We start from the raw sequence: 15,738 nt of genomic DNA, 5'->3' as shown, positions 1-15,738 counted from the left end.
CCACTGTATTGTTAATTTCACTTAAGAGAAAGAAAGGTAATTAGCCACCAGAATGCATACCTTGGCCTTAAAAGTCAAAATCTGATCTTTCCTCAGAGCCAAAAATAATGAGGAAAGAATTCCGCCTATCTATCCATCTCTTTCCTTTCTTTTTCTCCTCCTGAGCTAAACAATACCTGGAGCATTGCCCAGGCCACAGTTCCTAATTACGGTTCCTCCAAGCTGTCAGTGCAAAGTCCTAATTATTCCCATGGACTCTAGCACTGCATAGGTTAAGATAGGACATGCAAGAAGAAGGGTCCTACCTGCTGTGACCTCTCTAACTGCCTTGCCAGACGTGTCCACATTTCAGAGGAAATCCTGATGGGCCCAAGCCAATAGCAGCTTTTGCTTTTGCTTTTTGTACGGCTGGTGGCCAGGCAGGACCTTCTGTCCCAAAGACCTTTGGCTCAGCACCTCCCAAGAAAGCCACCAATCATTTTCCCCTAGAAGAGAAACACTGATTCTTATTGTGACTTGGTTATCTATTAAGAATGCGTAAAATGAGCAGAGAAGCATGAGGAGATGCGAATCAGACCACTGCACTGTGAATGTTCGATGTAGGAGGAGCACATCTTGTAGCTGAGAAATAAGGTGCAATTTGAAAACAGATCAGTAGCTACTTTGGGGTTGTCTCTATAACAAAAGAGGCCCTGCGTTCTAGGTCCCTCTGGACCTAGATGGTCTTTCCATCATGCAACAGAATGACAAGAAATCTTACTTCCCTGGGTTTCTATGTCTTCTTTACCTATCTGTAAAAATGAGAGAATATAAGATTACCCACCAAATAGATCATTCTGGAAATTAAATGGGAAGATGAAAGGACATGTAGCAAGTGCTCAGTAAGTTGTGGCTGTGGTGATTGTAAGTACATTACTCATTCTCAAATATGGTATGACCATCCACACTCATATATATATATTTAGAAAACGCCTAAACTACATTTTTAAAAGGGCTTTAATTGTTAGTGCAAAATATAGTATAAACACCTGCCAAAAAGATTTAAGGTTTTCTTTGCAGAAAGTAACTCCACATTCAAACATGCAGTTACTCACTTGGTGTTTGGTTTGCTCCGTAGACATTTACAGAACACTTAAATATGCCAGATGGTATGTTAGGTACGTGTGGTTCGATCAGGCAAGACCACCCCTTTCTTTGGTTGAAAAAACAACTTCCGTTACATGCTGTGCTAAAAAGTGCCAAGAGACAAGGGACAAACTGAGGGAACTGTGGACCCATATCCTTGGTATTCCTAGCTTTCTGGTGTCACTCAGAGGCAGGTGTACTTGGCCAGTCGGTGGCCTTGCACATTGCACTTTAGTGACACTCTAATCCCTATCAGTAATTTTCTCAGAACATCTACTCTGTTTTGACTTGGCCAACACCAGTGTCAATTCAGATTGGTCAGAGGTGATTCATTCCCTCCAGAACTAAATGGTCCACACTGGCTTAGCATCCTTTGCTTCAGTGATTGTAATTCAGCCTCCTGATAGCCACTGTCTTGCAGATTCCCTTACACATAGCAAAGATGGAAACACTGCAGGAGCTCAGAGATAAGGACTTCTGTATCAGCCAGAGCAGTGCCTCTGGATGGGGAGCCCAAGGGGCAGGAGTCTCTCAGCCAGAGGGACACTGTTCTACATGGCAGCTTCCATCCTGACCACTTCTCAAATGCATGTGGTTCTGTCCTGCAGGCTTTTGTCATTGCCATCACCTCTGACTTCATCCCTCGCCTTGTGTACCAGTACGCCTATAGTCACAACGGGACCCTGCACGGCTTTGTCAACCACACCCTGTCCTTTTTCAACGTCAGCCAGCTGAAGGAGGGAACACAACCAGAAAACTCACAGTTTGACCAGGAGGTTCAGTTCTGCAGGTAAAGTACTCGGGAGGAGGCGGGCAGCAGATGACTGGAAGTGGTAGATCCACGTAATTATCAGGAAGATCTAGATTGATATCACTCTCCACTCCCTCTTTCCCCTACCCTGAACCTTCCAAATCACTATAAATCAATTTCAATGAATCAATAAATGCTTATTGAGTGCCTTTTGCTAGACACTATGGAGCGAACAAAGAAGTATATAGCCTTGTCCTTACCAGCAAGGGGTTATTGGGCTGGCTGGAGGAAATAAGCAGAGTGGATAGGATGTAGCAGGCTATTCAGGGATTATATCTAGTGTGAACCATGAGCACTGTGGGTGTTCAAAGGAGAAGAAGATCAGTGGGGGCTAGAATGAGAAGGGTAGTCTTCCTGGAGGGCCCGTGAGGAGTCTTAAGACAGAAAGAGTATGCTAGGTGGGGAATAGGCATGGGCTAAATCATGGGGTGAGGTTGAATTTGGGGTGTTAGATGAACGCTTAGGAACTAGGTGATGTAGTTAACAAGGAGAGTGCTTAGAAGATAATGGATAATATAGGAAATAAAATATATCAAAACTCCTAGGATAGTATAAGCCAAAGCATTGTTGAATTTGAACAGGTAGGATGAAATAGGTAATGGGAAGTCTTGAAATACTGCAGGGGTTGTAATGTGATGCAATAGGAAGTTACCTTTTTAGAGCCAAGAATGATAAAGTGTAGGCATAGGAAAATTAACTTAGTCTCAGAGAGAAGGCTGGACTAGAAATGGGGTAACTCTGGGAGGGTAGCTCAGCTGCTGCCATCACCAGCCATGAACCGTGGCAAGCATAGACCAGAGTGGTGGGAAGGGAAGTGAGAAGATGAGCTGTTTACCAGAATACATGACAGCATTGGTGACAAGAGACGTAAGAGGAAGCCCGAGGCAAAGATACCTCCCAAGATTGGGCCGAAGTCAGAGGATCGGGCATGGTGGGTCCATTGACAGGAATGGGAAAGATGCTAACAGAATCTTATTTTATGGTACATATGATGAATTTGATTCCAATCACATTGATTAAAATAATGGTAGGAAGTCTAAAGGGCAACTTTCACCTAACTACCAGACATACTAAGCTGGAATTACTGAGATGTCCAGGTCAGAGTCATGATTTAAAACCAATAGCATGGGGATCATGGAAGCCAAGAAACAGAAAACTCTCCTCTGTTAACCCAAGAAGTATAAATAAAGAGAAGAGTAGAAGGAATAAATTCTCTTTTTGTACCTTTGTGAAATGATAGTCCCCATAAAGGACTTGAGTAAAGATCACACCTCATATATTAAAAAAAAAAATAGGACAATAATTGCAACAAAAACCATAACCTAAGAAAAAGCACGGAGAGCTTTTTTGGGCCATCTCCAAGCATGCCTGATACCAAAGCTTCTGGGGCCTCCATTGGAGACTCAGTGTTTCAGTTGGTTTGCAGCAGTGGTGACCTTGAGTATACCCGTCAGGCTTGCCCACTTGGTACCCAAGGTCTGCCATTTGTGAGATGACTGCTCAGGTTCAGGCTCACAGTCTGACATGGCAGAAGAGAAGAAACAAGTTGGTCTTCACAACCCGGATGACTGGGTTACACAAGCTTACCAATCTGGGATTTAAATAGAAAGCAGACATGGCCCTAGCTGTGAAATCTTTAGAGTTCAGCTCTAGCCAACCAGGAACCAGATCGAAGAATAGGTGAGTAAACTTATTTACATCTTCTGATTTATGTCAGCCTAGATGTTCCCAGTATTTGCACATCTGGGCCTATCAAGAGTCTAACCCCTGGACTAAAGTCATACATAGGCAGATCTGCTGCTACTTGATGCACTGCCTAGGGGCCACTTCTCTGACTGTCTGTCCCTGGTACTGGATTTCCCTCTACAGTTCCAGAAGACATAGTTCCACTATACCAAGGATCTGTTCCAGCTCCAGGCTTTTCTGGTAGCATCTAGATCTGCTCCAGCAGGGTCCGTGAAGTCAGTCAACAGGTTTACATTAAATAGGCACTGAAAAGTAATATTTATGAAATCATTTTCTAAAGTTTTTTTTAATGTTCATTTATTTTTGAGAGAGAGAGAAATAGAGTGGGAGTAGAGGAGGGGCTGAGAGAGAGGGAGACATGGAATCTGAAGCAGACTCCAGGCGCTTAGCTATTAGCACAGAGCCCACCACGGGTCTGGAACTAACAAACCATGAGATCATGACCTGAGCCAAAGTCGGATGCTTAACTGACTGAGCCACCCAGGTGCCCCTACAAAATCATTTTCATAGCTGGAAGGTATAGAAATGATCTTGTTGAAGCTCTTCATTCTACTTAAAAAGAAAGTGAGGCTTATAAAGGTAAAGTCTCCAAGATTACAGAGGTTTTAGTGACAGATCCTGATGTAAAAGTCATATTTATCCAAGAATGAAAGCTTCAAAGCCCATGTATAGTGGGAGCAACACAGTGTGGGTTGTGTGGAGAAGCAAGAATAACACTGTGTGTTTCTTTAGTTGGTCTAGAAGCACATGTCTGTCTAAAGTATTGAGGATCTGTGATCTTGCCCCTGACCATCAGATCGTCCGGTAAAACTTTGAATATGCTTTCCAGATATATCAGGGGTTTAAACTGGTTTAAACATAAAAGGACTTTAATGGTCCCCCATATTGAAAGTTGAGGGTGGTTCCGATTTTAGGCAAGACTTGATTGAATCGAGTCTTGCCTAAACCAAATCTTTCTCCATCTCCCTCCCAACTATAGGCCAGTCAGTGATAGGAGTATGATGGCCAGCAGCTACCTGGTCCAGTTCCAAGCGTGAAAAAGCCCACACCTCTTTCCCAGTGATCCCTGCAAAAGTCTCATTGCAGCTCATTTGTTAGGATCGGTGTGCATGCCCTCCCAGAATCAATCACTGCAGCCAGAGGTGGAGTTGGGGGTTAGAGGTGAAATTATCTCCATCTGAAGCACAGAGTAGCAGGTAGTTCCCTAGTGAGAAGTTAAGATGAATGGATACAACAAATGCCCAGCATACCAGGTATTATTAGTGGAGCAGATCAAGCTTTGTTATATCTGCCTTCAGCATCACTGGACTTCCCAGCTATACATCCCTGATAACTCTTCTCTCCATTGTTTCCATGCAAGCCGATGGGATCATGGCTTATCTGTGGCCCATTAAAAAAACACACACAGACAAAAAACCAAAAACAAACAAAACTTTTCCAGTGAAGTGGCAGAATTATTACTGGGTACATGTGTACGAAGTACATTCTATATTTCTGTCAAGGAAACTTCAAACCAAAATGATTTTTGGAGCATCTACCATTTTTTCCTTACTCAGTCCCAGTAAGGATCATGGGTTTACTGTGCAACTATTTTTGAGACCTTACTATGGAGGCTTGTTGTTAGTTGCATAATAAGGAACAAGACACAGTGCCTCCCTCAAGGAGTCTAGACGGAGGAGATGAGCAAGGAAGCAAGCAACTAAAATATAGCTTTAATACTTTATAATAGGGCAACCACAAGGAACTGTGAGAGCCCTAAAGAAGGAGGGATGCACCTAACCCAGACTTCAGTATTCAGGAGAAGCTCAGGGGAGCTAAAACCTGAAGACTGAATGGCCAGAGAGATGCTCTTGTTGTTGCACCTCATTTGCACAACGAAGCCAACCTGGATGGCGCCAGGTGGAAGGAGTCCTGGGGACTGGAAGGGAGCCTCCAGTGGTGAAGGAGGTCCGGGGAGAACAATGTAGACGGTAGAGGTAGACGGGTGACTTAGTGCTCAGTGGTGGAAGCTGGAGTGGAGGATAGGCTCTGAGAAGTGATGTGGGAAGAAAAAACAGAAGCCAGACTGTGAAGAATGTGGTGTGCATATGGAGGTGTATGGAGCAGGGATAAGATCCTACTTCTCATTGGTGTTCTCTCTGGCTGCAGTTTGAAGAGCAGTGGGTCACGTTTGCAATAAAGGGATGCTCCACTCTATGCTGTAAGCAGGTATCCAGAGAGTGGAGTCAGCATATTATCTAGATACAGCATATCAAATAGGTATACTTCGAGGCTACTTTTCCTAGATGGGTAATAATTGTTGATAGAAATCTCTGCCTCCCTCTGCCCTACTCACTGCATGCTATGTGAACTTGTCTGCCAGGAGTTTGGGAGTGGTGGCTTAACCTGCTGATGTCTTTATAAGCCAGGAATCATCAGTGGCTGTAAGAAATAGAAATGAAAGAGAGAGAGTAGGGGTTAGGGAGGAACAGAGGGAGGGAGGATGGGAGAAAAGGAGAGAGAGATTGTGAGAAACAGACAGCTCTAGAGCTAGCCCCAAAGCCAGTGTTTAAAACTGCTTCCATGTGGGAAATGAAAAGTTTGCCCTGATTTTCTGGCAAATAGTGTTGGGAACTCAATGACCCTTCTTATTCTTAGCTTTCAGTGACCCCTGGAGATAAATGTGGTCAAATAAAACTGAGGTCTTGGGCTCCAACCCAGGCTTGCCAGGGATAGAGGTATCTTAAAAATAGCAATAAAAGTTAGGACAAGTCTCCAGCTGCCCATTTGAGATGCATTCCCAGCATTTTTGGAGCAAAGTTTGCTTCAGGCCTCTAACTGCTCCAGCAGGGGGCTGCTCCAGAAACAGTCCGGCGACATCAGGTGGCAGGCATGATTAGTGGCTATCAACAGGGTCGAAGGGCTATCATGTTGTGTACGGTAGATGGTGGCTCAGGCTGCTGGCTTCATTGGAAGGGAGTAGAGGGGTCAGCACAGGAGATTACCTGGTGAGGGATCTGGGCCCAGGAGCTTGGGAAGCCTACCTGGGCATGGCCAACTCAATAGGTCTGCTTGGAGATGCTCAGCATCCAGAAAGAGCATCCTTGGTGGCTCATGCTAGGTTTCCCTGCAGGGCTTGAGTTCTTTCATATCCTAAGGTCATGTGAAAAGTCTTTGAAGAGGCGAGTTCTCTTCGGTCCATGGCTGCTTCTCATCTGTTCCTCGCTGACACCAGAGGGAGAGTCAGCTTTTCTGGGTGTTGCCTTTCCTGATCTTTATCAACCACTGGATTAACATGGTTCTCATTAGTTCCTAATTGCCTGTACTGTTTTCCCTTGTCAAAGGCCAATTTCGTAAGGCAGTTTGAAGTAGCTCAGATGGTATGAAAATATTGTATGTAATTGTGTTTAGCATTAATATGACATTAATTTCCATTGGGACTATTAAAAATGTTTTTTTAACATACCACTGTTTGGAGTTGAGAAATGTATTTACTAACTAATTTGTAGTGTAACTAAAATCTCATTTTTGGAAAAAGCTGTTCCCGAGTGTTGATGACTAACTCTTCAGTTTTCTTGCTTTGGCACGTACCCTTCCTGCCTGTGGTGATTTTGTATTAGGATGAATTGTGGCAGGTGTCACGGTCACTGGTCACTCCTGCAAGTGAGGATGGAGGGGTGGGGAACATTTGAGCCAGAAGTCTCTCTTCCTTCTCCACACCTCAGTTTCCCCATCTATAAAAATGGGGACTTGGGATAAATAGTCTCCAAAGATTCTTTTCTGCTTCTAAAAAATTAATATTTATGATACATGTAATATATTTATCTATTCTATAGATTCTATAAAAACTCTAAACATTACAGGCAGCCTCTTTAACTCTGTCCTCCCTCCACCCTAATCTCTGCCTGGTCCTGGGCACTTTCCCAACAGTAATCTCGGTCACACCTTTATGTGAGTCTTTCTCAGACATTTCTCCATGTATCATCATCTAGTGAACTCATAGAGCCTTATGGTGTTTCATGCCTTTGTTTTGTAACAGTGAAATACATTTTGAATTCATGGGAACCTTATTTCTTTAGGTAGTATATAAATACAACTCAATGTGATTTTTCATAGTGTTAGAACAATCTTGATATAATCTTAAGCAACTTAAAGCCAAGGTATAATGATTTTTTAAATTTTTTATGCTTATTTATTTTTGAAGGAGAGAGAGACAAAGGGTGACTGGGGAAGGGGCAGAGAGAGAGAGGGAGACACAGAATCAGAAGCAGGCTCCAGGCTCTGAGCTGTCAGCATAGAGCCCAACGTGAGGCTCCAACTCACAATCCATGAGATCATGACCTGACCTGAAGTTGCATGCTCAACTGACTGAGCCACCCAGGTGCCCCAATATAATGATTTTTGTACCAGTTTCACATACTGTGTGTGAGTTTGTCTCAGTTAACACTATAATTTTGATCCTGAAAGCTTGGTATAAAAATCCACTTGGGCCAACTGAATATCAGCATTAATTATATTCTTTGGAAATTATGAACTTTTTTATCATAGAAATAATTCTGTATTCATACATATATACACAAAAGAAAAAGAAAAGACTTTCTCCTTAGTCCTCACCCCAGTCAATGTCTCCCAGAAGAAACCATTGTGTTTATTCTCTATGGAAGACTCCAGAAATCACATTCACATGCATTATCTTACTTAATTTTCACCTTTAACATTTAATGTACATGCACATGTGTTCATTTACTTGTGGTTGGCAGGAGAGGGCTGGAGCACCTTTGTGTACTCAGCACTGAGATTCATGTTTCATTAGTTCTACTTTACATATTAGAATGAATTTCCCATTCAGAGATGGGAAATAAGTTTCTCAGGGTCTTACAGTTAGTAAGTGACAGAGCCACTCCCAATGCCCACTTGCTTGTTAGACACTCTAGTTGTTTGTAATTACAAGCCTTTCATTATTATGAGACTCAAAGGAACTCTCAAAATTAATGTTAGGGCTCAAAAAGAATAAGGAGACCCTTGGAGGGGTGAGGGTGAGATAAGAATGGCTCTTAAAATAATACCTCTAAGCTTAAATCCCAGCCAGCAGGTGCAGGAAGTGACCCGCTGTGGGGGTTACCCAGTGCTTGGCTACTTAGTGGGACTTGGGAGACACACTTCTTCAACTGGGGAGAAGTGTCTGGTTTTGGAAGACCTTTGAGCTTATGGGAATGGAGCAGAAGTTCTACTTCCCACTGGCCTGAGGCTAACCTATTTTGTGCCATTTCCCTGGACAGAGACCCCAATAGAAGCCCCTTGCAGATGTGTCAATGGCTGACAGATTAACATCAGTATGATTGGAAACTTGGAGCATCTTTGCCGAGTGCTCAGAAATCCCCCTGGAATGCCAGAAGCTGGGAACAAGGGCATATGTGCTCTAAGAGGCATATTCCATAATCTGCCTTCAGTCAAGGGAGAAAGAAAAGCTAGTGTGTATTGGGCATATACCTGATAGGCCAGGTACTGTCGGGTGCTCTTCATTGACATTTCCTCTCATTACGTCCCACCTGGGAGATGGAGCCTTGAGGCTCTGCCATAGACCAGCACCTTGGCCATCAGCAAATCGGGTAACTTTTTAAAGAACATAGAACTCCAGTGGTAGAGGTGACATCAAGCCCTCACCTTGTGACTCCAAAGCCCATGCCTTTGCCAGTGCCATGCACTGGGCTTAGAAGCCAAACAGACCTAACAGACAACCGTCACTCCCGTGGACACAATTAAGTCCACTTTTTGTGGCCATTTCTAGTCTTAATTATCTCTTTGTTTAATTAGTGTCTTCTTTTTGCTCAGTGAAAACATTTGATACACTTGACTTCTTAGGATGCCACTTTAAAAAATTGTGAAATCTGAACTTATATTGGAATGTAAACAACCAATGGTGTCAGAGGCTTACCAGAACCATATTTTTCTAACTATGAGTCCTTGTTCATTAGTGGGTTATGAAATCACCTTAGCAGGTCATGATCTGCATTTGAAAGACTAAATAAGATAGGATAGGATAGAATCAGAAAATATCAGTGTACACAGCAAGGGTGTGTTTTGTGTAATTTTTATTTCCATGACATGTACTTGGGTGTGCATTAATGTAAAATGTATTTCTTAGTAATGTAAGTCACAGGTTATTTTTTTAAAGTTGTCTTTGGAAAGGGAAATGTGAACAGATGCATAACACATTAAATTGTGTCTTGTTCTTTTCTGTGGAGAGTTTGTCCAGTCATTCCCTAACAGGATGGGCTCCCATTATCCCGTTAGCCCATTTTCAAGTAAAGCTTTCTGGAAATATCTGTGTTAGTCTTTCCGCAGATCTTTGATTAAACAGATGTGCTTGTTAGATTTCCAAAATGTCATGGACATTCAAGGAGGGCAACGTGACATTGCCAAAAGCTTTGGTGAGTGAGGATCAGAGGTGGAACCAGAACTAGCTAATTTATGGATTCTTTTCAGACAGGAAAAAGAGGGGTGATCAATGGCCCCTACACCAAGGTCAATGAGTAGCTGTCCCTTCCTAGATGGAGCTAGAGAACAAGACAAACAGACTTTGATTGTAGCAGGAGGGATGGGGCTGGACCTGTGGAGGGATGTCCTATGGTACAGAGTGGCATACGTGCCACACCTGTCCTCCTGAAGTCTTGGGAAGAGAAGAGAAATCCTCTTTTGCTGTGAGATCCTTTGGGGGGAGGCAGCAGGAGGGTGGGCAAGCCTGAGCTTTTTCCCACTCCAAGGTGTCCCAGTTCATTTAGCCATGCTCTCCCTGTCTCCTATTAGCAAGCATAATCTGGGGCTGGCCGTGCTTCTGTCCTCAGCCACAGATAGATATGCTGAATCCCGTGGTGTTTCGCTGGGCTGCAGTTAGCTTTGCTTTTCGTCCGGATGGCAAAGCAAGCCTGCAACAGCTGTGATCAGCTGTTGGAAGCGGGAGTGGGGAAGGGGCAGCTCCTGGCCTCCTGCCCAACCCTAGTTGACTGCTTAGTATCTGCCTCTGTCTCTGTGACTCTGCCACTGTGCCTTTTTCTTTGTGTGTGTGTGTGTGTGTGTGTGTGTGTGTGTCTTTTCCTCTTCCTCTTTTTTCCTTCTCTTCCTGCATCTCTCTTTGGACAGTTGGAAGCCACCATGTTTTTTTTTTACCTGGATCTTTTAGGGCAACTGGCTCGTTCAGGGCAAGAAAGGGACAGAAAGCGCCCATTTCTGAATCCCCGACAGCTCAAACCGCAGCTGTTGGTGAGGTGCTCTGTGACAACAGAGAAAAGGCCTGCCTTCAGCCAAACTTGGGGGTCTCACCTTGACTCTGCTTCTTGCTGGCCGTGAGAGAGACCTCGGCAAGTAATTGATCTTCCCTGAGCCTCATTTTCCTCCTGTGTCATATGCAGATGTCAGTGCCTGCCCAAGGATGTCATGGTGGAGATCCAATGGGGAAAGTTCCAGTAAAGCTCCTTCTTCAGGGATTGGCACATTCTGCATGTTCCTTCTTGGCCCCTCCTCAGGCAGAGTCCCTCCGCCCCCCACCCCACCTTCCTTGGAAGCCCTGCACCCCACTTGGTGGTCTCATGCCACCCTACACCCCTCCCAGCCCGGGGCTTGTTTTACTTTCACTCAGCCTCAAAGATCTATTGAATTCCAAGGAGAAAACAGTTCCATGAAGGGTCATAATTCTTCTGGTACCAGCTCTTGTCACTTTTCCAGGCTTAGAAAAAAGTAAGTCTGAGAAAATGAACCATTTTTAACATGAGTCATCACAGAATGGGGCTGAAAAGGCAGTGGTGAGGAAAAGCCCTAGATGGCTCCACAGGTCTGAGAAAAAGGTGTGAACTTACATCAGGCACTGACATTTTATTTCTTTTTCTTTCTTTCTTTCTTCCTTCCTTCCTTCCTTCCTTCCTTCCTTCCTTCCTTCCTTCCTTCCTTTCTTCCTTCTTTCTTTCTTTCTTTCTTTCTTTCTTTCTTTCTTTCTTTCTTTCTTTCTTTCAAGAGAAAGCATGTGTGTACAAGTGTAGGGGGAAGGGGGGGGCAGGTAGGAGAGAGGGAATTTCAAGCAGGCTCACTGCCCACTCAGAGCCCAATGCCAGGTTCTATCTCACAACTGACTGTGAGATCATGACCTGAGCTGAAATCAAGAGTCGAATGCTTAACCAACTGAGCCACTGAGGTGCCCCTGACATTTTGTTTTTTAAGCCACATGGACAGATCATAAACATGGTCAATAGAAGAGGATATTGGCCATCCGTGACTATTACCAGCATCACTCAAATTCAGCCTTGAGCTTGGTCTAAGTCAGCCTTCCTTAGGGTGCAAGAATGCAGCCACCAAGTGAGGCCAACTCCTCTATGACTGTGGTCCTGAAGCAACCAGCCAGAAAGGAAGCCTAGAATTGTCTGCAGGTGCCTGTATCCTCCCTGACCCCACAGGCTACAGAGAACTGTCCAAAGTTTCTGAGCATCTCCCCTCCCTTCTCAGGCTCATGAGGCCGACATGGATCCACCACCCTGGGCTCCTCTGGAAGAAGAATCCAGACACCAGAGGAGGCTGTGGGGAATGCTGGAGAGAATATAGGGAAAAGACTTACCCAGCCCAACACTGGTTGTTTTGGACTTTGGTCATTTTATTCCATGGACAGTTGTTGATGGGGCCATGGATTCCTTGCTACATCCCAAGTCTGGGAGCCAGGGGTTTGCCTGCTGCTCTCATCTTTAAGGCTTTCCCCAGAGAAGCACCCCTTCCCTCCACCTCGTCCCAGTCTTAATACCACATTTCTCTCTGAGCAGGTTTAAGGATTACCGAGAGCCGCCGTGGGCCCCAAACCCATATGAGTTTTCCAAACAGTACTGGTCCATTCTATCTGCCCGTCTGGCTTTTGTCATAATCTTCCAGGTGAGTTGTTCAGGTAAAGAGTAGCCAGTTAGAATCCAGGCTGCAGGGGTAAAGACAGCATGGCTCCTCACCTCTCCCCCCACCCCCCCGCCCCGGCTCCAGGTTTGCATGGCGCTGTGACCTAGGGGTGTCTGCATGTGACAGGCAGAAGTGAGGACTCACCAGAGGAGGCAGGAAGCACTCTTGAGAGGCCTTCCATTCATAGATGGATTTGCAGCAAGAGAATGGAACACAGAGTAAGGTTACAAGACAGATGTGGAGTAAGTTGCAGGGTGGAGATAGATTCCCCTTCAGACGTAAGGCAAGACAGGAAGTGAGAAGAGCAGTGGAAACCAGAATCTCAAACCCGATGCAGACAAACAGTCTCACCTGGTCTCTGCAGCCCAAAAAAGGGCTCGAGTTCTGAACCATTCTTCTAGCTCTTGGCTGGCTCCCTCCTTTGTTAGTGTGCCTCAGCCGCTGAGACATCTGGCGGGAAGGGCCCCAGAGCCATCCGGCCATGCCTCAGTGAATAGCAAATTCGAGCCCCGTGATTGCTATCTCTGACAATAGCTGCAGCTCCGGTTGCACAGCAGAGATCCGCAAGTGCGTGGCCCCAGTTCCCACTTGGGGTCCTGCCGGCCTTCAAGATCCTATTCTCTTCTACTCCTTCAGGCTTTTGTATTCCCTGAAGGCTGATCTCTGGAGAGCTCTAAGATATCTGGCCCTGACCCTGGCCCAGGAAGTGGAGAAGCCCCTCGGCTAGTCTTTCACCTAAAGAAGACAGCCATTCTTCCTCTGGGGAGATGGGGCAATCTATTAGAAAAACCACTCAGATGCCCCCTGCAGGGGTCCCCTGGTTTTCCCACAGCTCATCTTGTTTGCACTGTGAAAGTTGGCTTAAGAGAAGAGTGTGACTTGAAGCAGCTTTAGAGCATGAATGCACCCAGGAGCCTCTGGAAATAGTAGCTGGTCCCTGGGCCTTCCCCTGGGCCCATAGGTGCAAGCATGGTTCAAGGTCAAGATGGGAATAGGTTTGGAGCCTGGAAGACAGCTGTACCCTCATGATCTCATCCCCAAATCTTGGAGCAAGCATGTAATTGGCAGGCAGTGAAGGCTACAACTGGGGCAGCATACTGGGCAGACCATGGCTTGGAAAACTGGGTGGGGACTGAGTTATAACAGTATATATCCGGCCATGCTGGCACTGTTGTACTGCATTCGCCATTTCAGTGGAAAATGCCACAGGATAAGGTAGTCCTGTGTTACCTGCATGTCCAAGGGAAGGGATGGGGCTCTGCAGGTAGAAGAAGGAAGCCAATTACAACTATGCACAGAAGCTTAGAAAGGAGAAGGGGGAGCTGGAGGCAGGAGCCCTAGATGGGTGAGTGTGACTGACTTAGCAGGAAGAGAGAGCGCAGGATGAGTGTGAGGTTGGCTGAGATCAGAATTCACAGAAACCAAAGGACTGCCTCTGCTATGGAGGACGGAAGGCAAGTGGGAAGCCAGAGAGGGGCTGCTGGCCCAGCGGAAGCCCTGAAGAGGCCAGCGGCCCTGCGCCCACTTCCCAGGAGGCTCTGGAGCAGGGTGCCTGGAGGCGGAGAGGCCAGGCAGGAAGAACAGGAAGGGAAAAAGCAATAGCTGACACTTCTCAAGCCCTGCTGCGTGCAGGGTACTGACTGACTTAACCCTTGCAACAACTCCGGGAGGCAGGTGCTGTTACTGTTCCACTTTGTCCATGGGGACCCTGCGGGATACTTCTGCTTGTTGGCTAAGACCACCTGCCAGTAAGTAGCAGAGCCAGAGCAGCACAGAGGTGACCTGCCCCTGGATCTGTGTTCACACCACTACCACCATGCACCACACTGCCAGGCCCACTGCTGAGACCTCACTCCGACCCACTGGGCCAGGCCTTTCCTCTCAACCCCTCTCCCTTGCTTTTGGCAGAACCTCGTGATGTTCCTGAGTGTCCTTGTGGACTGGATGATCCCAGATATCCCCACGGACATCAGCGACCAGATCAAGAAAGAGAAGGGCCTGTTGGTGGACTTCTTCCTCAAGGAGGAGCATGAGAAACTCAAGCTGATGGATGAGCCAGCCCCGAGGAACCTGGGAGGGGGGCGTCGGAGCAGGAGCCAGGCAGCCAGCTCAGCACCCTCAGGCCAGAGCCAGCAGGGCAGCATTGCATCTTCTGCCTCGCAGCACACCAATGTGTGAGCAAGCCTGCCCCGTTGTGGGGACCGCCGCAGCAGCCCAGGACGTCAGGGAGCACACCTGTGTGCCTGCACAGGAGGGCTGGCTGGAGTCTTCTGGGGTCCGGCCTAAGGGGGGTCTTGCAAAGGTGTGTTTGTGCAGAGAGAGAGGGGTTAGAGTGAGCGAGAGAGCAAGCACAAGCAAGAAGAGAAATGAGGCTGCTTCTCAGGAACTTCAAGCTTAAGTTTCTTTTAGGTTCTCTTTGTATCCTTTTAAGGGATTGGCACCCCATTTTGAGACCTGATGCAAGAACTGGGTGTTTCTACCCCAGAGCTCCCAGGCGCCATGCACCTTCCCTGCGTTTCCTCAGGTGTCCCCTGTCAGGTGGCCACAGGCTGTGAGAGAAGGAAGCCCCCGTCCTGAGCGATCCCTCACCCTTTCCCACCAGCTCCCTGAGCAGATCCCTCTGAGTCGCTTGCAGCTGGGACTGTCACAGCCTCAGTGGGTGCAAATTAAGTCACTGGGCTGATGGCTGTGGCCACTGGAGTTGATGGTGAGTGGCAGAGGTCCCAACCTGGGTTTGTCTCCATGTCATGGGGATGCTTTGAGCTTGTGCAACTAACCATCACTTTATGCAGGTTCAGATTTAAAGTAATAAAATAAGTTGAAACATTGTTTATAAAGATGCACCTCCTTGTCTGTGGCTCTCTGTCTTTCTGTCACTTCCTACCAATATATATTGAGGACCTGCTACATCCCAGACACTCAGATGAGAGATCAGCAGAGTACAAGAGATGAAATCTCCACCTCATGGAGCTCACTTTCTGGGGAGAAACAGGATTTTAGCTAGTAATAAGAGCTCTGAAGAAACATAAGGGATAAAGGAGGCAGGAAATGTGGAAGCAAGGGAGGAAAGGGCTTACCATTTTCTATATGAATTAATGACAGACCCAAGATGGTTCTGATGTTACATCTTTCCTCCCAGAGCTGGAGGGTGA

The 15,738-nt window shown here is 46.2% G+C and overlaps 1 protein-coding gene across 1 annotated transcript in view; it reads left to right on the top strand.

Moving 5' to 3' along the window:
• Window positions 1–14,764, top strand: part of ANO2 (anoctamin 2) — a 334,204-nt gene extending 319,440 nt beyond the window's left edge. The window contains exons 25-27 of the mRNA XM_039218383.1: window positions 1,734–1,915; window positions 12,463–12,568; window positions 14,495–14,764. Coding sequence (XP_039074314.1) covers window positions 1,734–1,915; window positions 12,463–12,568; window positions 14,495–14,764 — 558 coding nt within the window. The remainder of the gene's footprint in view (window positions 1–1,733; window positions 1,916–12,462; window positions 12,569–14,494) is intronic.
• Window positions 14,765–15,738: the final 974 nt, after the last annotated feature.

The sequence above is a fragment of the Hyaena hyaena genome, unplaced genomic scaffold (assembly GCF_003009895.1).
Source record: "Hyaena hyaena isolate Hyena2069 unplaced genomic scaffold, ASM300989v1 scaffold_760, whole genome shotgun sequence".
Taxonomy (NCBI): domain Eukaryota; kingdom Metazoa; phylum Chordata; class Mammalia; order Carnivora; family Hyaenidae; genus Hyaena; species Hyaena hyaena.
Note: the sequence above shows the minus strand (reverse complement) of the source record. Positions and strands in the feature narration are given on the sequence as shown.